The sequence below is a fragment of the Heteronotia binoei genome, chromosome 7 (assembly GCF_032191835.1).
Source record: "Heteronotia binoei isolate CCM8104 ecotype False Entrance Well chromosome 7, APGP_CSIRO_Hbin_v1, whole genome shotgun sequence".
Classification (NCBI taxonomy): Eukaryota; Metazoa; Chordata; class Lepidosauria; order Squamata; family Gekkonidae; genus Heteronotia; species Heteronotia binoei.
Genome location: NC_083229.1, coordinates 113,688,483 through 113,710,667, shown reverse-complemented (window position 1 = coordinate 113,710,667; position 22,185 = coordinate 113,688,483). Strand labels below are relative to the sequence as shown.

General features: G+C 42.7%; 1 protein-coding gene across 1 annotated transcript in view; it reads right to left on the bottom strand.

Annotated features, from left to right (window-relative positions):
• NUP153 (nucleoporin 153) overlaps positions 1-19,860 on the bottom strand; it is a 70,696-nt gene extending 50,836 nt beyond the window's left edge. The window contains exons 1-3 of the mRNA XM_060244242.1: positions 19,705-19,860; positions 3,164-3,377; positions 1,588-1,836 (exon numbers count right to left, since the gene is read on the bottom strand). Of these exons, the coding sequence (XP_060100225.1) occupies positions 1,588-1,836; positions 3,164-3,377; positions 19,705-19,839 (598 nt within the window). The 5' untranslated portion in view covers positions 19,840-19,860. The remainder of the gene's footprint in view (positions 1-1,587; positions 1,837-3,163; positions 3,378-19,704) is intronic.
• Positions 19,861-22,185: the final 2,325 nt, after the last annotated feature.

Sequence of the window (22,185 nt, the reverse complement as noted above, 5' to 3'; positions counted from 1 at the left end):
ACCCATAATATTGTTACTACTAAGAAACAAAATCTTACATTTATCACACAACATTTTCATCTTACAATAAATGGCAGTTAAGCTCATATAAGAAGACTGTAGATTTATACTCTGCCCTTCTCTCTGAATCAGAGTCTCAGAGCGGCTTACAATTTCCTTTATCTTCTTTCCCCACAACAGACACCCTTGTGAGGTAGGTGGGGCTAAGAGAGCTCTCACAGAAGCTGCCCTTTCAAGGACAACTTTTGCGAGAGCTATAGCTAACCCAAGGCCATTACAGTAGCTGCAAGCGGGGGAATGCGGAATAAGAACATGAGAGAAGCCATGTTGGATCAGACCAATAGCCCATCCAGTCCAACACTCTGTGTCACACAGTGGGCAAAAAAAGTAGCAAAAAAAAAAAAAAAAAATCAAACCCGGTTCTCCCAGATGCACACTTAACTACTACACCAAACTGGCTTTCCGGTTTCACAACCCTTGTGGAAAATATGAACCTTCTCAATCATACCAAACTGAACATCAGCCTCAAAAGATTTATAAAGGACAATGAAGGGCAGTAAAAGGCTCTTAAACTCTGCCCACATTATTGGGGTTACATGAGGTTACCCTTAGGCCCACAAACACAAAATAAGATCAGTCCTGGTGGATCAGATCAAGAATCTGTCTAGCCCAGAACCCTGTCTGGAATAATGGCCAGTCAAGCCAGCAATCCTGACACAAATTCAACATATCTTCTGCATGGTTTGTCCTCAGTACCTGATATTAATAGGTATACTGCCTCTAAACACGGGAGTCCCGTTTAGCTATCATGGCTAGCAGCGACTGATATTGTTGCCTTCCCAATTTTTTTGTCAAATGTAGAGACTGGCTCCTAATGGGAGGAATCTGATCTTTAACTCGATATTCTCCGGGCACAAGCTGATGGCAATTTTAATTAAACTGCAGTACCTCTAAGTCATCAAAGGTCACTTCAAAATATATATGCTGCCTTTCCAAAGACCTGCTCAAGGCACAAGGACACAATCTAATAAACCATCAAGTCAATGGCATAAAACTCAATAGCCTAAAATTATATAGAAAATAGTCCTCAGGCTAGAAACAAACCATAAAACCAGGATAAGAGATAGTCCCCCTCAACTTAAAGCTTGCATAAAAAGAAGTGCCTTGGCCTGACATCTAAAAGAAAGTCAGGCAGACACCAAGAAAGCCTCAAGGGGGACTTGGCATTCAAAGGCGAGGTGCCACCATTTGGAAAGCCCTGTATCCAGATGCCAACTATCTCACCTATTACAGCAGGGCACTGAAAGGAGGGGAAAAGACCTTAGCTGGTAGGCTGGACAGTACAGGAGAATGATGTTCCTTCAAGTACCTTGGCCCCAAGCCATTTAGGGCCTTAAAGGTAAGAACAAGAACTATAAATTAAAAGCATAAGAAAAATGAAAGTTTAATTAAAAACAAACACACTAGGCCACCTGGTATGTATTCTGGCTTACCCATAAACTGTTGTTGTTGGAATAATAAAAGGTACTAAAATTATGAGCCAGCAACAAGCCAGCAGCCAACATATATTGTTATCGAGTTTGTTACCTTTATCAGATGCTCTTGAAGAGAAGCCACTAGTAGTTGAGATGTTGTCATCATCATGCTGAGAGGTAGAATCTTTCATTTCCTTTCCAAGTGAAAGTCCAGAATTACTAATTGGAAATGTAGATGACGTGGAGGGTTGACAAAGTGGTGGCGGGGAATCTAAGATGGTGCAGTTAAGATGACTCCGATGGAGAGATGGTCTTGTTAAAGTATCTGTGAAGTTTAAACCAGACCTACTTGTTGAGGGCCCTAAAGATGAACAAAGCAATGAAATTAGCACTCTTTGAAGCAAACATGTGAAAAGCAAAGCTATTTCCTATCTACAGTAGCTCTACTGCCAAGTTTCATTAACACGAGGCAGTTATTTTACTTGAACAACACACATGCAAGATTTTGTTAATCTGTCTGAAAATAGGTGCCACATTTCTTCTAAGTACAGTAACAGTACTATGTTATTACAACAAGCCATTCAAAGAACCACAGAGTTGGAAGGGACCCCCCAGGGTCATCTAGTCCAACCCCCTGCATAATGCAGGAAATTCACAAATACCTCACCCTAAATTCACAAGACCAGCATTGCTGTCAGATGGCCATCTAGGCTCTGTTTAAAAATCTCCAAGAAAGGAGAGCGCACCATCTCCTGAGTAAACCTGTTCCACTGAGGAACTGCTCTGTCAGGAAGTTCTTCCTAATGTTGAGCCAGAAACTCATCTGATTTAATTTCAACCCACAGGTTCTGGTCCTACCTTCTAGGGCAACAGAAAACAAATGCACACCATCCTCTACATGACAGCCCTTCAAGTACTTGAAGATGGTGGTCATATCACCTCTCAGCCACCTCCTCTCCAGGCTAAACATACCCAGCTCCTTCAGCCTTTCTTCATAGCCATTGGTAGAAGGCCATGGTAAACTCAGCATGGTTAATGCTTTTAAACTTAATGCTGCAATAGCTTCCTAAATGGGACTAACGATAAAAACTAATTATAAATGCTGGCTTTCTTGCAAAGATTCTACTAGGCAAAGAAGATCAGAAAGGCTTTCAGATTGCCTCTGGGTTTTTCAGGAGAAGAGGAGGGATTGTAAACAAGGATGGAGAAAACTTGTGTCAATTATTCCCTATGTAAGCAGAGATGTCTGCTGCTCATGAAGCAAAGTATTTACAACCAAGCCAATAAACATTGCTCCCAGAGTATGGATCATGCTGGTTCACTATTCAGTACCTGGAAGATTATGGGTATTCAAAAATTAGAAGATAATCATCACAGTGACTAAGAATGAAACAACTATATCAACAAGACTTGACAAGAAACCTAAGCTGTCAGTATCTATGATAGCTCAGAAACCGTTGGTGGGCAAAACTGAGTTAGCTGAAATGTTAGTCCAACATTTCAGAATAATGCCTAGGTGATAAAAAATGAAAGATGAAGAGTCTACAATGACTTTCAATGCAATGCACCAAAATATGCAAAACATTATGCCTCAGTTTCCAGTTGAGTTAATCAAAATGTAAACACATGTTTGAGAATTACACACACACACACACAAACTGTAATCTTGGAGGAAATCTTCAACTGACCTTCTAAATCAATTCTTGTTGGTTCAGGAGTGATTCGGCCATCGATTTCCAGGGTATTGTCAATGACGTCGGCAGCAAAGGCAGGATGACAGTTCATATTCTCCTCCTGACTCCTTTGTTCATTTGTGGATACCTCTTCACTCTGTCTGAAGTATTGCTGAAGCCAAGTTGGGACAATGTTCTTCACAGATTCTTTCACAATGTTAATAATTCCCTGGTTTAAAAAAAAATCCAACACACACATTGTTTTTGTTTGGAAGTTCCATAAAAGTTCACCTTGCTAAGCTTTAAACCTGCCTCTTGTTGCACCTGAACTAGCAGCTATTTACAGTGCTATTGAGCAGCCTGAAATCACCTCAAGGTCTGGTTTTTTGTTTTTAAAAAAAGTTTTGCTAATAATATATTAAGAACATAAGAAAGGCCATATTAGATCAGGCCAATGGCCCCCATCCAGCCCAACATTCTGTGTCACTCAGTTGCCAAAATCCAGCTGCCATCAGGAGGTCCACCAGTGGGGCCAGAACTCCAGAAGCCCTCCCATTGTCACCCCCAGTCACCAAAGATACAGAGTGTAACTGCCCTAGACAGAATGTTCCATCTATACCAGGGTTGGCCACATGTGACTCTTTCACACATATTGTGTGGCTCTCAAACCCCTACCACCCCATTGGCCAAATTGGAGAAGGCATTTGTCTCATTAAATCACTTCTTCAAGCCAAGCCAGCAGCTTGGAGAATGTATTTAAAGTTAAAGTTGCTTTATTTCCACCTCCCCCTCTATTTTCCTTCCTTCCTTCCTTCCTTCCTTCCTTCCTTCCTTCCTTCCTTCCTTCCTTCCTTCCTTCCGACATCTGACATTTATTCTATGTGACTCTTACATTAAGCAAGTTTGGCCACCCCTGTTTTATAGCTTGTGCCTACCTCTGCTCCATATGTTTATCCAATCCCTTCTTGAAGCTGTCTACGCTGTTGCAATTTCCATTTCAATTAAATTAATGTGTGATGGTTCTCTGCAACTTACAAATGACACTTCCCATTCAATAGCAGTTCATCGGTGCAGTGAAGACATCTAACACAGAATAATTTCAAATGTGTTTTTTGGGGGGTAAGAGTATTACAGATGAAACCACTCCCATGAACGCACCATCGGACCATCTAGTTAATTTGCATCTACTTGGAGTAGATTCCTCCAAAATTCCAGCCAAAGGCATTTTGCAGCTATCTAATCCTTTAATTGGAAGTGCCAGGGAGACTGAATCTAGAACCTTCTTTCACACAAAGCAAGCACTCTACCAATGAACCATGGCCCTCCTTGAATAATGGACTGTCTTTCTTCAGTCCAGTTTCCTCTCTCATTTCAACTGCGTGTCAAATTTCAGCCATGCTTTCCCTTTCAAAGATAAGCTCTGCAAAAGCAGAAGAGCTAAACAGATATATCTGTAATACAGACTTCCACTGCCTGAAGTTTTGTTACTTTCAGCAAGTTCAGAATTCTCATACACGTTTAAAATAATCATGCTCATTCCCCCCCGTCGTTCTCTAAACATATACCTAACAAATCCCATGATTTCAATACAATTAATCAGAGGATTAAAGGTAATGCACAAATATTGGCAGTTATCCAACAATTCCAAACCAATAATATGAATGAAGCAAGATCATCTAAAAGGATTTTAGTTCAAACTTAAGAGAAGACTTGCTTGTATAACAGATTAAGGCACTTTCCTAGGATTAAGTCCCATTGAACAATATTACTTTTGACTAGATCTCCATAGGATTGCCCCATAAATTAAGGATGGCCAACTTCTCAACTGTGAAATGACCAGTACTGCCTAGTGTGTCTGGGGATCTGAACGATATTTTATTGCGTAAGTGGCCAAGATTTATAATAAAGCTGCCACTATCTAAGCAGTAATAATAATTGGGGCACATATGCTACAGAAAAAGCTGGAGTATTACACACACACAGACACACACAAAATGAAGATACGACAGGAGGGCCTGGGCTATGGTTCACATCATGAAAACATGGCAAATGTTTGACCATAATTTGGATTGAAATCTGGATCCTGGGCCCTAGATCCTGGATCCAGGTGAAACAAATACAGGAATCAAATTTGGCTCCAACAAGTTTGCTGCTGCAGAACAATGTCCAAGGAAAAACTATCCTGTGCCCTTTTAAGGCAAGAAATATTCTGGTAAGAACCAAATTAAAATTGGCATGCCATTTGTATGGCAGTTCAGCAAAATAAAAAAATAAAAAGTGATAGTTTTCAGTATTTAAAGGGGAGAAAATCTATATCATTTCTAGCTAAAAAGTCTATGCTTTATGACAACCCCCCCCCCCTCCCACACCCACAATGAGAATGGAATCTGCAGAATAAAGAATTATTTCTTCTAGCTGGTTATCCTTCCCATTCAGGTGAAAATTAAAGTTCAGGTCTAGTTTCCAGAAAGACTTAGGCTGTGCAGGACAACGGCTTTGATATAAAAAACTCACAGAAATATTTTCTGATGAGGTAAAAACTACATACAGCAATGTAAAATAACACCTGTTTTGCCTTTCCACTTTTCAGAGATAATGGGCTGCAATTAGATGGTTAACCCACCCGAGAACAAAGCCAGTTCACAGCTTTCCTGGTCTCCCTTTCTCAGCACTGCATCCAGCAAGCACCTCATGCCTCAGGAACAGCTAGCTTTTCAAGGAGTAGAGAGGACAGCACTGGGAAAAGCTTGTTTACATATATTCTATTTATATTATTTACAGTCTGTCTTTCTCACTGAGACAGATTACACAGGTTAAATCAACAACCAGGATGTCCAGCAAACAACACGATAGGTTTTGGTTTGCAGGAATCTGAAAATAAGCAGGAAAGGAAATCACTCCCCTTTCTCAAAGAAACGTTGGATCCAATCTGGTGTTTCTTTATGCTTCTTACATTTTTAAAAAAGTAAAATACATGTTGGCCCAAGAACCAAGAAAATAGGTGCAAGCTGCTTTATGTTTAGGCTTTTAATTGTTTAATTGTTTATGATGACCTATCAAGTTCTGTTTTTGTAAGATTATGATTATGATAAGGACTGGTTTTATGCTTCTATACAGGTAAGTCTGCACTTTTTTTTAAATGCTAAAATATAATTTCATGGATGCTCAAGCTGATCTTCCCAATACACATGTATAGAAAGGGACTCCATAAGTGTGCCAGTCATGCACTTTGCTGGAGGTGTCTTCACAACACATACCAGAAAGATTGGCATGATCTTCAGTGGAACAGCATGCACATGTATTATAAATGCACTTGGCAAAGCAAACAGATCTTTAAATGCAGCTACAATACTTCCTGGGCATGCTAAAATATTATGCAATATTTAACTGGTCACTGTCAACTGATCATCTCCCAAGACACAAACTGCAATAAATGTACAACTTTATATTTTAGAGCTACAAGTTGATTTCAGTCAAATGATGTAACCCTTACAGCAGCCCATTTTTACAGTCTTCAATATTAGGGCCTCATATAAGCTATTTTACATACTCATGCCTACTTTTTGGTAAAGGAAAGGAAAGGTTCCCTGTGCAAGCACCAGTTGTTTCCAACTCTGGGGTGATGTTGCTTTCACAACATTTTCATGGCAGACTTTTTACGGGGTGGTTTGCCATTGCCTTCCCCAGTCTTTTACACTTTCCTCCCAGCAAACTGGGTACTCATTTTACCAACCTCGGAAGGATGGAAGGCTGAGTCAACCTTGGGCCGGCTACCTGAATCCAGCTTCTGCTGCAATCGAACTCAGATCATGAGCAGAGTTCAAACCACAGTACTGCAATACTGCTGCTTTACCACTCTGCGCGACAGGGCCGCTCACTTTTTGGTAAAACCAGGAACAAAAATCTGAAATTACAAGCATATGGTGTGGGGGGGGGGGACCATGAAAAGCAGCCAGTATATATAAAACAAATAACCAATAGAGCTATACTTCATGAACCAACATCAGAATATCTACTCATTAAGCTAGTTGTGTATGCACACATGTCAAGACAAGGGTGTTGCTATGATGTCCCAGCATTATGGGAAACAGTTACTTGCTTTCCAGTCTGATTGTTCTTAATATAGTAAATAGTTGCTTATTTTGGCCAAATGGCAATCTAATCTTGGTTCTGCCTCAGCAAACACAGGAAGCACTGCATCTGATCTAGGCATAAGACATGTGATGTGGGATACAGGATTAGGATTCACCATAAGGTCACAACAAGTGTAAACAGTCTGCAACTCACCAATGAGTTCAGTGCTTGACTTAAGGTCCACTGCTCAGACAATGCCACCTGTTAGGAATGTGGCAAAGCTGACACTACTCCTATATGCACAGGATTTACAAAGTTGTCCATAGCTCCTGAAGTCTAACATTAACTGCAAACTGTAAACTCTCTTTTAATAACTGGCTATTATCTCCTTTATAATATAATTCTCCAGACAGACTGGTCAGGTTCACTTAATTTCCCACTGACTAAGCTGTCTGTCGCTCAATCTCAATGGAGAGCAACCCCTACCCTCCAGTCACAGGACAGACAAGGATTGAGCCACTGCTTCAGAAGAGAGGAATAAATCCTTCCCTTGATTGGATGAGGGAGGAGGAGGGAAAGTCAGAGAAAGCCTTTCTTTGATTGACTGAGGGAGGAGGAAAAAAGACAGAGAAAGTCTTCCCTCAATTGGCTGAGTGCTCCTCCCTCTCCACCTCTGGAAGATAAACAGCCAGAGATTTTTTTTGGGGGGGGATGGCGTCCCATGGCAGCAGACTAGATATGGGGGGGAAGGGAAAGCAAGGGGGGGAGAGGGAGGGAAGGAGGAAGGAAGGGAGAGAGAGACCAACAATGTTATCAGAGAGAGAGTTTTCAGGATAACTGCTATTCTAAATTCTGGGAATATACAGTCACATGATCTAGATCTCTGGTAATATCTGAGCCTCTCCCTCAGCATAATTAATAATTGCTTCCCTCCTTTCCACTTGATGGTTTGACATGGGAATGATTTGCAGGAGCATTCTCCTATCACAAAAATGGAACATGCAAAACATCCTTAACGGATCGCTCCAGGCCCATATAACATACTTCATAACGTATTTTTTAATTAAAACTGTATTCCTTATCTTTAAAAGCCAAAAAAGCTTGGGGTCAAGCTACTCGAGGGTCATCTCCTTCCATTCTATCCAGCTCACCTCTTGTTCTGACTCTCAAGCCCTGCTCTCATATTCCTTGTCTCCAGAGATGAGGCTGGTGGTGACTAGAGTCAGGGTATTTTCTGCAGTAGCACCTTGCCTTTAGAATGCCTCCTCTCATGAGACTTACCTGCCACTTATTTTACTTTCTTTTAAACTCCTGGCCAAAACACATCTTTTTACCTGGTCTTTTCATTAAGGGTTTATATCATCAGCTTTTTAATGGTCTGCTTCTGCTTTAAGAATAGATTTTACGTGGCTTATGTCCAATGGCTTGTTTTTAATATTGTGATACGAAGCCACCTTGAGCAGGACTCTGCAGAAGAGGTGTACAAACAGCCTAAATAAATAAAATAAATATTTTCAGACTTTCAGATAAGGACTGATCAGTAAGTATGTTTAAGAATGTGAGATCTGCGTACTCTTCATTAATTTTTAGGACAAGCAGCTCATAATTTTTATGGATACTGCTACAGTGCAAATAGTAGGATGAATTATCCCTTAGGCCTGGCATATTATTCAGCCTAACACAATAAAGCCCCTTTAACTCTTACTTCCTCTGAAGTCTTCAAAAAGGCTGAAGAATCCCTAGGAGTCCTAAATGTACCACTGCAATGCTGTCTTTATATTACATGGAATCCTTATGTGTCTGTTTAGTACAGCCCATCTGCTTACTATAAATTTCTCATTATCTAAGGAATACAGTATCTTAAAAAAGAGCAGAAGTTTTGAATGAAATATATCTTAACAGAGACTCAAAATATTAAAACACTCAACATCAAAGGTTTCCATGTGTATGCTACATTTACAATGTGGTTTAAACATATCTACTCAAATTTGCTCAAGAAGAGTATTAGGACTACAGCTTTGTAAAGAACATAAATTTGCTAACAACATTAATTCATGGCTACGCCCTTAAATCAAAGGTGGGGAACATACAACCTACAAGAAAATTCTGCAGTGGTGCTCAGTACATACTAAATTTTCCTTCCACCCATGGGTGGCACATAGTTTGGATTGGTGTTTGTATTCATGGCACCAGGCAATCACACACCCCTCAGAGTTTCAGAGTCATTAAGAGTATATCCTAATTTGCCTCCAGGAGTAGACAGCTGTTTTATCCATGCTTCATATACTTTTCACGTACAGCTCCACTATTTCACAGTAGCTGGGGGTGGGAAATCTCTCTTGCTGTGGCCTTGGAAGGCTGACGATATACTGACAACGCTTACATAAACCCCACATAGCACCAGTCCAGTTAGAGATTTCCAAAGACATCTACAGCAAACTGATCTGAAGTCAGCTGTTTTGAATTCACCACCTTAAGTCTCTTCACAGGTGAATTTTTCTATTGCTGATCAGACAAGATTTCCAAAATACTATTTTTAATAAATCTACCATTAAAGATTTGCGTCAAGAAGATCAGACAGATGATTAATTCATACTATGAATACTTGCAAACATAAGGAAAGAGTACAATAATAATACACAATAAAGCACTTTTGGCCTTGTGATTCCAACAACTAGAAGGTAAAGTACAGAGCACGAAAAATGATCACGAACAACTCTAATTGAAGCACACAAAAAATATAACTACATGCAATGAGATTATCTGCTGAATGATTTGAATAATCACACCCCATCTCCCTGAATTACTACTAGACACAATTTTTGCTTGTAGTTCCTAGCAATTCTTGTCAGCCAGTGGCCTCAATTCATACAACTATTATTTATTTATTTATTGCATGGCAAAGTTACACATAGGAAGCATATAATATACGGCTATGTAAACACAATAACAGACTAACAACTCAAAAGGCAGTACTGCAATAACACAACAGTCCTTGCACCACTTGACACCTATCTGCACCACTTATGTGCCACAGGACTGGCTTCTAAAATGCTAATGGTCATGATGAAACCAACAGTTAGTCCTCCCAAACAGTTTTTCACTCACACTACAGAATAACTTTGAAAGGTAGAAAAAACTATTGTGAACGATGTTTATCTGTGCCCAAGATCAGGTACCCTGCTACACAACAGATCAGGAATATACAACTCAAATCTCTCTGGAGGTTAGTTTTTTCAGCACTTAAAGAGGGATATATTCCTATAACCACTACAGGAAGGCACTTAGGCTTCAATTTTAACTTATAATGCATTCAGACAAAAAAAAATCAGACAAAGTAACAACTTATAATTTATATTTTTGTGATTGGGACCAAGCCCATTAGTTTGTAATAATTTTAAACTATTATTAGATGTTCTGATGATATGGGTACACGTGTTTTTATGCTTTATACATTCTTATAATCTTGACCAAGCCCACACTGTGTGGAAAAGTGGTCTAAATAATTTAAATAAACAAACTGCTGTGTCACCTAAACACAGATGAGTCTACAAGCCAGAGCCTGTTGGTTGGTAACAAACTGGGATTTCAAACTAGAGATTTTAGTTGGTTTGTTAATCTCAGTTGGTATTAACAAACGTTTGTTGTAGGCATCTGAATTCACAAAGCACAGCCTATTTAGTTGCAGAATCCATTGCAGCTACCTGAATACAGAGGCGGCAATACTGTAAGAGTGTCCTCTTTACTGAGAGGCAGGAAAGATACAAAAGAGTATTAAAACACAAACCAGAACTAGCTGCCTTTCCCTTGCATCAACAGGATATGTTTCTTTTTTGCTCTCTACTACCCTCTACACCACCTAACCCCATACATACCTACCCATTTACTCCTGTCATATTCAGAAGCCCTGTTTTGGGTGCCACCACCATCTGAGGTTAGATGGATGGCAACCCAAGAAAGGGTCTTTTCAGTTATAACACCTGAATTTGGAACTTCCTCTATCGTTGTCTTCCGCCAGCAGGTGAAGACTTGTTTTGATCAGCATCCCCCCTCCAACTGTTATTTGCACTCTTCCCTGGTTGTGTTGTTATATGCGTTTGCAAGTTTACACGTTTTACTGAATTAGCTTAAAATGCAATTTTAAAAAACTAGCAGAGCAGCTAAGATGAAGTAATTTATCCATCGCCATCTTGCCACAATTCCCCCCTTCTCTCAGAATGTCCTTACAAAACCACCTTTAAGGTGGCCAAATTTTGCACCTTGACACTTCAACAAAAAAGCAGCTAATAAAAGTCTTTTTTATTAGTTATGTCTGCACTACTGAACTCTTTACTATGAGGCTTCAAAATTTTACTGTCTATAGATGTGCTGATGAATCTGTCGGGAGCTTACAGTAGGCCCTTTAAGAAAAGCCCTGTAAACTCTTGGAGGATTGGCTACGGAGGGTGGGGTGGTGGTGGCCTAATATGCAAAGGAGTTCCTGCTACAAAAAAGCCCTGCAAATAAGTAATTCTCAATGTACAAACAAGTTTTGTGAATGCTGAGGAAACTGTATTACGTACTGGAATGAAAAAGTTTGATATTACATATCCTTTGGCTTTCATGAACTGTTGTAAGCATTCTTTTCCCCCCTTCTGTTTCCCCCTTTCTTATGTAGTATAATATATGCAATATTTACAATAAAACACTGACTTTGCAGAAAAAGCTATCCTGGGGTAACAGGACCCCCACGGACAAAAGTCACACAGTAAAAGGACTGCAGTGAGCAGGGGAATGACACAAAAAGGTTGCAGGATCCAACCCACAATGTGCCTACTATTCTCTCTGCACTATCTTATATATTTGTTCTTGGTCCCTCTGCCCATCTCTCAGTTCTCCCTTCCTTTTCTTCAGAGTCTACTGTTATTCCATTCCCCCCTCCCTTCTTCTTAGTTATACTCCTCACTTGAGGTCCACATCATTACCACACAAGTTTTCACTCCATCAGCAACTCAAATACCAAGTGACACAGTTGATGAACTATGCAGCATAGCTGGCCGGTTGGGTGAAAGAGGCTGGAAAAACTGACTCAAACTTCACTGTGTGCCTCCAAAACCAGGAAGGCAAGGAGCAACACAGATGAAATAACACAAATATTCTCCCATCCCTACTTCACCTTTTGATGGGCTTGGACAAGCTCTATGTATCCACAAAGATGTAGGAAAGGACTGCAAACAATGGAAATTTGAAGCTACAAATACATGGGACCATAATTGACTGATAGCCCTTATTTTATATCATTATATAATTCCCTATGATGGTGACCAAATGGAGTTCTCCCATAGGCTGATGCCCATGCTCCATAAACCACTGGCCCATCATGCATCAGTCACCACATCTGGGTCCCCACTGGCTGACGCTACTGCAGGCCTGGGAACAGTGAAGAAACAGCCAAAACAGTCTTATCTCAGAGACAGACACATCTCCAACACTTCTGTATCCTCTCCATCAATTGGCCTCAGAAAGGGCTGTCACTCTACTAAGGCCTCACAAAGCATTTCCTCAGAGGTCATGGCAGCCTTATCTTTCCTGTCACTCCCTCTCTCCCTCCTCCCCTCAGCCTCATCCCAGGACAGACAAGGATTGGGCCACTGGGGAAGTGACAAGCCAAAGGCTGTTGCTAGTCAACCAAAGTTGCTTCTGTCAGTAAAGCGAGAGCCCTCAGCTGAAAATAATGCCATAGAGTCCACCCTCCAAAGCAGTTCTTTTCTCCAGGATGGGGAGATCTGCCATCTGGAGTTCAATTGTGATCCCAGAAGATTTTCAGGCTCCACCTGGAGATAGGCTACACTAGGCCTGACAGCACCCTCTGGGTGAATATATGAATATATGAATATATGAAGCTGCCTTATACTGAATCAGACCTTTGGTCCATCCAAGTCAGTATTGTCTTCTCAGACTGGCAGCGGCTCTCCAGGGTCTCAAGCTAAGGCTTTTCACACCTATTTGCCTGGACCCTTTTTTGGAGATGCCAGGGATTGAACCTGGGACCTTCTGCTTCCCAAGCAGATGCTCTACCACTGAGCCACCGTCCCTCCCCTATGCTCAAACCACTACTTAACCCTCTCCCAATATATCTGTTTTAGAAAGTATTATATTCTTAATTTTAATATGTTTACAATCTTTTTTTGTATGAGAACTGATGCAAGCTCCATACAGCATAGCTCCAAACCATGATTAAGTGTTATGTCTGAACTATGTCAATGTGGCAACAGATCAATGACAGAAAGTTCCCAACTTTCATGGTGGAAGAACAGTCTCATGTGACTTGATGCCACCTGACTGGCATGACTGAACTAGGTCTGGCTGCTTGCTCCTGTTCGACAGCAACCCTTCCCCCCACATGAATTAACAAATTCTGAATTCCAGAAAACATGGGCGTCCCGGGGATGAGAGAGCAACCCACAGCATAGCTCCAAACCATGATTAAGTGTTATGTCTGAACTATGTCAATGTGGCAACAGATCAATGACAGAAAGTTCCCAACTTTCATGGTGGAAGAACAGTCTCATGTGACAAAAGCAATCCAGTATTTGCATCAGTTCTCATACAAAAAAAGATTGTAAACATATTAAAATTAAGAATATAATACTTTCTAAAACAGATATATTGGGGGAGGGTTAAGTAGTGGTTTGAGCATATGTTGCTTTCCCTTTTGTTTTGTGGAACTATTTGAGCAACATTTCATAAACTTCTACAAACTTCTAAAATCAATTTCTTCCCAAATGAAGACATTCAGAGGACATTTCAGAAAAACAACTAAAAAATGAATTTATACCTTTGGCATCTAGATTATACATACTTTTCTGCATTCTTTTTAAGCAGCCAATACAAGCCACAAATTCCTCAGATACAATCTGTTATGGGAAGCAACTCTACTGTAAATATTGTTTAGGAAACCACATGGCCTAAATTGTTCAGACTGGTATCCACTGCATAAAACCACATTCAGTAATTAACAGGTTCTACCAAAGGTGAAACTATATCCCGCTTCGTTACTCATCAAGAACAAGTTACTAAGAACAATTTCTCTACTCGATGACACACAATTTCTCTCTACTTGATGACACACATGTTAACTTGGGGAGACATTTTAATGATGGCTTTATAAAAACACAGTTTAGATTAGGGTTATTTTCCTTCAAACAGTTTTTGTTGTTGAACATTAAAAACTGTATTTAGTTTCAAAAAAGCTACAAGAAAATACTGTAGAAACTGTGCACATACAGAAAACATGTTAGAAACAAAAACGATGGGGAATAAACAGCCACTAAGAAAACCGGTCAGTTGTCAATTCATCTGCATTTCATGGTCTTTATTAGATGGTGATACATGAAATTAACGTATTTTAGGAACTTAATGAATTGGCACTGTTAAATTTCTCACTCACATAATTTACTGGTAAAACACCTAAGGTTTCAGATTAATTTTATATGGATTTAGACTTCCAAGATTTACATATTCCACAAATTAAGTGGGTAGAACAACCAAAACAGCACAGAGCTATATAGCTAAGCAATCAATTTCTGAATGGGTCTGCCTTTTTGACTTTAAGTGAAGCAATTTAAGAAATTTGAAAAAGCTTCTAAATTGAACTCACAAATAATATATAATGTATGGCGGTGATCACAAAGTTGATGTGAAAACTACTCACCTCTGTAATCCAAAATGACTAGGGATGGGCACGAACCAAAAAAACAAATCGTGGTTCAAGCATGAACTGGGCTGGTTCACAGTTTGTTTCTAACTGGTTTGACTGGGTGTGCCATGTCCAAACTAGAAAACGAACTGACTTTTTCTCCTTGGTGGTTTGTTTTTGCAGTTTGTTTTTTCCAGAAAGCCTGGTGCTGGGGGTGGACTTCTAGAAGCCCTAGAAGCACCCACAGAAATTGTCCAATTTGATGTAGTGGTTTAGTCTGTGGACTTTTATCTGCAAGAACCGGGTTTGATTCCTCACTCCTCCATATGCAGCTGCTAGAATGGCCTTGAGTTAGCCATAGCTCTTGTAGGAGTTGTCCTTGAAAGCGTAACTGCTGTGAGAACCCTCTCAACCCTACCCACCTCACAAGGAAGAGAGATAAAGGAGATTGTAAGCCACTCTGAGACTCTGATTCAGAGAGAAGACCGGGGTATAAATCTGCAGTCTTCTTCATAGCTTGACTGGCAGCTTTGGGAGCCAAATATGGAGCTCCCATTTTTTTCTATGGGAGCAGACACCCTGACACAGCTACTTTCACTTTGCAGAATAAACAAATAGTTGTCATGAGAGCTGAAGCTGAGCTTTCCTGGAGGCACCTGCTTTGGGGGGCTATAACTTGGACATCCCAAATCCAATCTTCGTCAAACTTGGAGGGTCAGCAGAAGAGAGCCTGCTGAAGGCTCCCAATGAGTATGACATATCTAATTTGCAAAGGAGTTGTTCTACATCTCCCGAACCGAACAAACTATGAACCGGTTCAGGAAATCAAATGAACCACAAACCACCATTATGCTGGTTTGTGCCCGTGCCTAATAGTGAGTGAGAAATTTAATTGTGTCAATTCACTTAGCTATGAGTATATATAAGAACTGATTTCTAACCATTAAATATTTCAAACTGCAGATGCCAAAGTAAGTGGACGTATAAAATAATGAACGTATGAAATCACAAAATTGGACAATCACAGATTTTGACATCCCTACATAAAGTGACACTTGCCACCCTCCTCCCCTGTAATTTTATCTACAAGACATAAAGAAGCCTTGATCAAACTAGTGGCTTCAATCTTCAGGTACCTAGTTGTCTTAGTGACCCTGCCCAGGGAGAAACACAGTTAATAAGTATTGTAAGTTTTTAAAAAGAAGTACTATAATTCTCATTGAAAACACACAATGCTTTAAAAGCATTTTACTATAATGTAACTTTATACAATATTATTACAAGCAGGGCCTTTTTTTTTGTAGCAGGAACTCCTTTGCATCTTAGGCCACACACCCGATGTAGCCAATCCTCCAAGAGCTTACAGGGCTCTTAGTACAGGGCCTGCTGTAAGCTCCAGGAGGATTGGCTACATCGGGGGGGGTGGGCCTAATATGCAAAGAAGTTCTTGCTACAAAAAAAGCCCTGACTACAAGTATTTAAAAATACATATAACTTTCAAAAATTCTTAAAAGAACAACTTGTGTAATTTTAGCTTATGTTCTTTAAAGTTTTATTTTATGTAAAAACGTAAGAAAAGCCCTGCTGGATCAGTCTAATAGTCCACACAGTCCAGCATCCTGTCTCACATAGCGGTCAGCCAGCTCTTTTGGAAGGCCAGCAACAGAGCACAGAGACCAAGATTTTCCCTTGATGTTGCCATGGGCTCTGGAATTCAGAGGCTTAGTGCCTCTGAATGTGGAGGTTTCCCTCAATCACCATGACTAGTACCCATTGACAGACTTATCCTCCAGGAATCTACTGCTGTATACAAGATGGGTGATCAACTGCACTTCAGATTTCAGCCAATTAAACCCTCCCCCCATATATATATATATATATATATATATATATATATATACACACACACACACACACACACACACACACATGCCACTGAGTCACAATTACATCAAGGGAATATCTTCCACAGAGTGTTCCAGGCATGGTGGTCACCCCATCCAAGTACTGACTGGCCAACACCATTAGCTCCCAACCCCTGATAAACTCAAGCCAAACTGGGGTAATCAGGCTGCTTATATATAATTTACCTACATTGTAAAATGTTGAAGTACTGTTGATTCAATACACAAGGTCCTTAAATATAAATACTCCCCAACAATTTTGTTAGCTTCAGCTAATATTTCAACACTATCACCAAATTCACACAACTGGATAGGGGTCCTTAACTATAAATTAGTTTTAGTAAGAACCTCAATTCATAAAAAATGAAGAGGAGACAGGATTTATACCCTGCCCCTCACTACCCAAAGGACTCTCAGAGCTGCTTTCCCTTCCCTTCCCCTCCCCTTCCCACAGCAGACACCCTGTGAAGTAGGAGCAGCTGAGAGCTCTGACAGAGATATGACTGACCCAAGGTAACACCATAGCTGCATGTGGAGGAGTAAGGAACTGAACCCAGTTCTCACAGGTAAGAGTTTGTGCCCTTAGCTGCTACAAAATTGGCACCAAACTGAATGTCTACTAGTTGGTTAATGACATTTAACAATGCATACACACAACCCTGCCTTGAACTTTTTGCGAGACCACATGACTGAAATTAACTTTTTAACTGCTACTTAAAAAGGTAAAGGTAGTCCCCTGTGCAAGCACCAGTCATTTTCGACTCTGGGGTGACATTGCTTTCACATTGTTTTCACGGCAGACTTTTTACGGGGTGGTTTGCCATTGCCTTCCCCAGTCATCTACACTTTCCCCCCAGCAAGCTGGGTACTCATTTTACTGACCTCAGAAGGATGGAAGGTTGAGTCAACCTGGAGCCAGCTACCTGAACCAGCTACCTGAACCAGCTTCTGCTGGGATCAAACTCAGGTCATGAGCAGAGGGCTCAGACTGCAGAACTGCTACTTAAGGAAGCATTAAAAAAAAAAGTCTTCAATCATGCTGCACACAGCTTGTAAAATACTACAGCTCTGTTCTAGTCTTGCCCAATACTTGTTTTCAAATCTTATATTCATCAAATAAATTGCTTTCTGATATTATAATCACATCTCAGCTCTTGAAAAATTAAATGGCCCTTCAAACAGACATATACACACCTCCCTAAGCAACAGAAATAAAGCTTTATTTTGACCTAGGAAGAGAACACCACACATTCTAAACACATTAAATGCGTCATAAATACATCTGCTCCATCCCACTAAGAAACTGATAGGCACACTTTCAATCGCGAATAAAGGGTCGATTCCATGAGAACACGACTAATTTCACACTAGACCTTTAATCCTGGTTTAGTCCTGTCCCCAAGCTAACATTCTACACTAAAAACAGAATCATAGAGTTGGTTTCTCTGACTCCGATTCTAGTGTAGAATGCCAGATTGGGGACAGTGCTAAACCAGGATTAAAGGTCTAGTGCGAAACTGGTCCACATTTTTTTTGTTCCCTCCTTCGCCTAGAGAAATTAAAAGGCGAGAGGAAGTAGGTGTAGAGTCACAGTAGCCGTCCTGAAAGAAACAAGGAGGATGGGGAAATCCCATCCCCGCCCCCTAAATATCAAACTTAATTGGGGCTTCCCTGGATAAATTTCTCTCTCCCTCACACTCCTTTCCCTGCCTTCTCTGGAAAAAAGGGGGAAGCTTCAAGCCTGTAGCTACAGTGGGGGCCATTCTTTCAACCCCCCCTTCCAACTGTATCGCCCCTCCATTGGAGGGCCCCCAATCTGTCCCCTTTGCTCACCACCACTCTGAACAAGAAGTAGCATTGCTGCTGGTCTTTTTGCTTTTTTCTCTCCCCTTCCCTAACAGCATGCAGAGCAAAGGGAGGGGGAGAGTCAAGAGGTCTCAGTCTCTCTGAGAGAGGGGCACATAAGAAAGGGGTGCGGGAGCAGAGCTGCTGTGACTGCCCAGGCGAAGGGGGCTTAGCCTGTGAAACTCAAGGCAGTTTACAGTGTGGAGAGCCCACGGTCGCCAATCTGGGTGGCCTCCCAGACAGTGTTCCCTCTAAGGTGAGTGAGTGTGAGCTAGCTCACAGATCTTTAGCCTCCCGCTCACACATTTTTGTCTTAGCTCAGGAAGGATGACCCCAGAGCACAATAATTTATGCAGTAGCTCACCACTTTCAAGCCAATAGCTCACCAAGTAGAATTTTTGCTCACAAGACTCTGCAGCTTAGAGGGAACATTGCCCCAGGCTCCCCCTCTCCAAAACAACAAATCCTGCTGCGGCCCCACCAAACATGAAATCCTGGCTACGGCCCTGGCACAGAACCACAGTAGCTGTTCTAAAAGGAACAAGGAGGATGGGGAAACCCTGTTCTCGCCAATGTTCCCTCTAAGCTGCAGAGTCTTGTGAGCAAAAATTCTACTTTGTGAGCTACTGGCATTAAAGTTGTGAGCTACTGCATAAATCAGAGTGCTCTGGGGCCATTTTTCCTGAGCTAAGACAAAAATGTGTGAGCTGGAGGCTAAAAATCTGTGAGCCAGCTCACGCTAACTCAGCCTAGAGGGAACACTGCTCCCCGCCCCCTAAACATCAAACCTAATTGGGGCTTCCCTGGATAAATTTCTCTCTCTCCCTCCCTCCCACTCCTTTCCCTCCCTGTCCTGTTTCTCTGGGGGGAAAGGGGAGCTTCCTTCCTTCCTTCCGCTCCCCGCCGGCCCGGGCATTCCCTCAGAACGTGGCCTGCCCGCCTGGCTCCTTCTCACCTGGGAGTCCCCCCCCTCCAGTTCCGGGGCCGCTTCGACGGCGCGACTTCCTCTCTCTCCCTCGCCGCCGCCCCCTGCCTGCCTCACGGCGGCCTCTCACCTGCTTGTTCCGGGGATAAGGCTTCGAAGAGGCCCCCTCCAGGCGGCACCGCCGGGTCCGGATCTTCCCGCCGCCGCGGTTCCCGCCTCCTCCTCCTCCATCGCTGCCGCCGCCGCCACCTTCCCCCGGATCCATCTCGGGATCTCCTCAGGCTTCAGCGAGCGAGCGAGCGAGCGCGCGGCGTAGACAGAGGCCCGGCCTCGGCCTGACCCGGCCCGGCCTCCGTCCCTCCACCCCGCCTGGCGCGCGCGCTCCGCTTTCCCCTCACGCGGCGGCAGCGGCTCCTTCTTCTCCCTCCTCTCGCCGCCCCTCAAGTCCCGGCTCTGTGCTGTCACTTGTCTCTATGGCGATGCTCCAGCAGGGCCGCGGCCTCACAGGATGCCCTCGCTTTCCCTCTCGATTTGGCCCAGAGCGCGCGCGCGCGCACACACACACACACATATACGCACGCGGCGCTCTATGGGCCGATCGGTGGCTACGGCTTGGCTTTCCCCCTCCTGCTGCCTCCCTCCCCTCCCCCCTCTACAGCTTGTGTCGCCGTCCAGCCCGCGCGAGCTCCCTCCTTCTCCTCCCCCCCCCACCAACCACACGGCACCCGCCCAACGCGGGTTTGCATCACTAAACTGCGACCCGTCATGGCGCCAAACCTCTTGGTCACCTCGCAGCTCCGCTCATGGGAAATGTAGTTTTGGGAAGCGTAACTTAAAAAATAAATAAATAAAAAGCGGACGCCTTTCCTCAACGGAGTCTCGCGATAGATTGGTGTTTTGAAAGGAAAGCGTGGGGTGCTGGGGAGCAATGTTCTCTCTAAGCTGCAGTCTTGTGAGCAGGAAATTCTACTTTGTGAGCTACTGGCTTGAAAGTGGTGAGCTACTGCATAAATTAGTGTGCTCTGGGATCATCCTTCCTGAGCTAAGAGAAGAATTTGTGAGCTGGAGGCTAAAAACCTGTGAGCTAGCTCACACCAGCTCAGCTTAGAGGGAACACTGCTGGGGAGTACGTCCTTGCAGGTCTAGTGCTAGGGATGCCAGCCTCCAGGGGGGACCTGGGGATCAGTGTTTCCTCTAAAATGAATTAGTGTGAGCTAGCTCACAGGGTTTTTTTTTTAGCCTCTGGCTCACACATTTTTGTCTCAGCTCAGCAAAAATGGCCCCAGAGCAAAGTAATTTATGCAGTCGTTCACAATTCTATTGCCAGTAGCTCACAACTTTCATGCCAGTGGCTCACAAAGTAGAATTCTTGCTCACAAGACTCCCCCAGCTTAGAGGGAACACTCCTGGGGAAACCCCTGGAATCACAGCTCATCTTCAGACTACAGAGATCAGGTCCCCTGGAGGACATGGATGCTTTAGAGGGGGGATTCTGTGACCCTGTGCCCACGGTCCCTGTCCTCCTCAGGCTCCACCATTAAATCTCCAGGAAAGTAATTTTCCAACATGAAGCTGGCAACCCTACTCCCTTCCCCAACCCACTGGTGGCCCAACTGGACTTGGCAACCCTAGTTCCAAAATCTGGATCTAATGCTCCCTCTAGGCTAGGGTTGCCAATCCCCAGGTGGAGGCAGGGGATCCCGTGGTTTGGAGGCCCTCCCCCCAGCTTCAGGGTCATCAGAAAGCAGGGGGAGGGGAGGGAAATGTCTACTGGGAACTCTATTATTCCCTAGGGAGACTTATTCCCATAGGAAATAAGGGAGAATTGATCCGCAAGTATCTTGGGCTTGGGGGGGGGCTGTTTTTTGAGGCAGAGGCACCATATTTTCAGTATAGCATCCAGTGTCTCTCCCCAAAGTACCCCCCAAGTTTCAAAAAGATTGGACCAGGGGGCCCAATTCTATGAGCCCCAAAAGAATGTGCCCGTATCCTTCGTTATTTCCTATGGAAGGAATGCATTTTAAAAGGTGTGTGGTCCCTTTAAATGTGATGGTCAGAACTCCCTTTGGAGTTCAATTATGCTTGTCACACCCTTGCTCCTGGCTCCACCCCCAAAGTCCCCAGATATTTCTTGAATTGGACTTGGCAACTCTACTCTAGGCCAGGGGTGGCCAACAGTAGCTCTCCAGATGTTTTTTGCCTACAACTCCCATCAGCCCCAGCCATTGGCCATGCTGGCTGGGGATGATAGGAGTTGTAGGCAAAAAACATCTGGAGAGCTACCGTTGGCCACCCCTGCTCTAGGCTATGGAGTCATGTGAGCAAAAATTCTACTTCATGAGCTACTGCTTTTTAAAGTTGTGAGCATCTGCTTGATAAGCAGAAGGTCCCAGATTCAATCTCCGGCATCTCCAACTAAAAAGAGTCCAGGCAACCCTGCAAAACAAAAAAGTAAACAGAAGCTTCAAAATACCTTAATGTAAGGTGTCAAACATATGGCCCAGGGGCTGAATCAGGCTCCCAGAGTGCTCCTGTCAGGCCCCCGAGTGACTGTCATCTGCATCTCTCTCTCCTGCTTCCTTCTGCATAACAGCTTGCTTTGCAAGCCTTG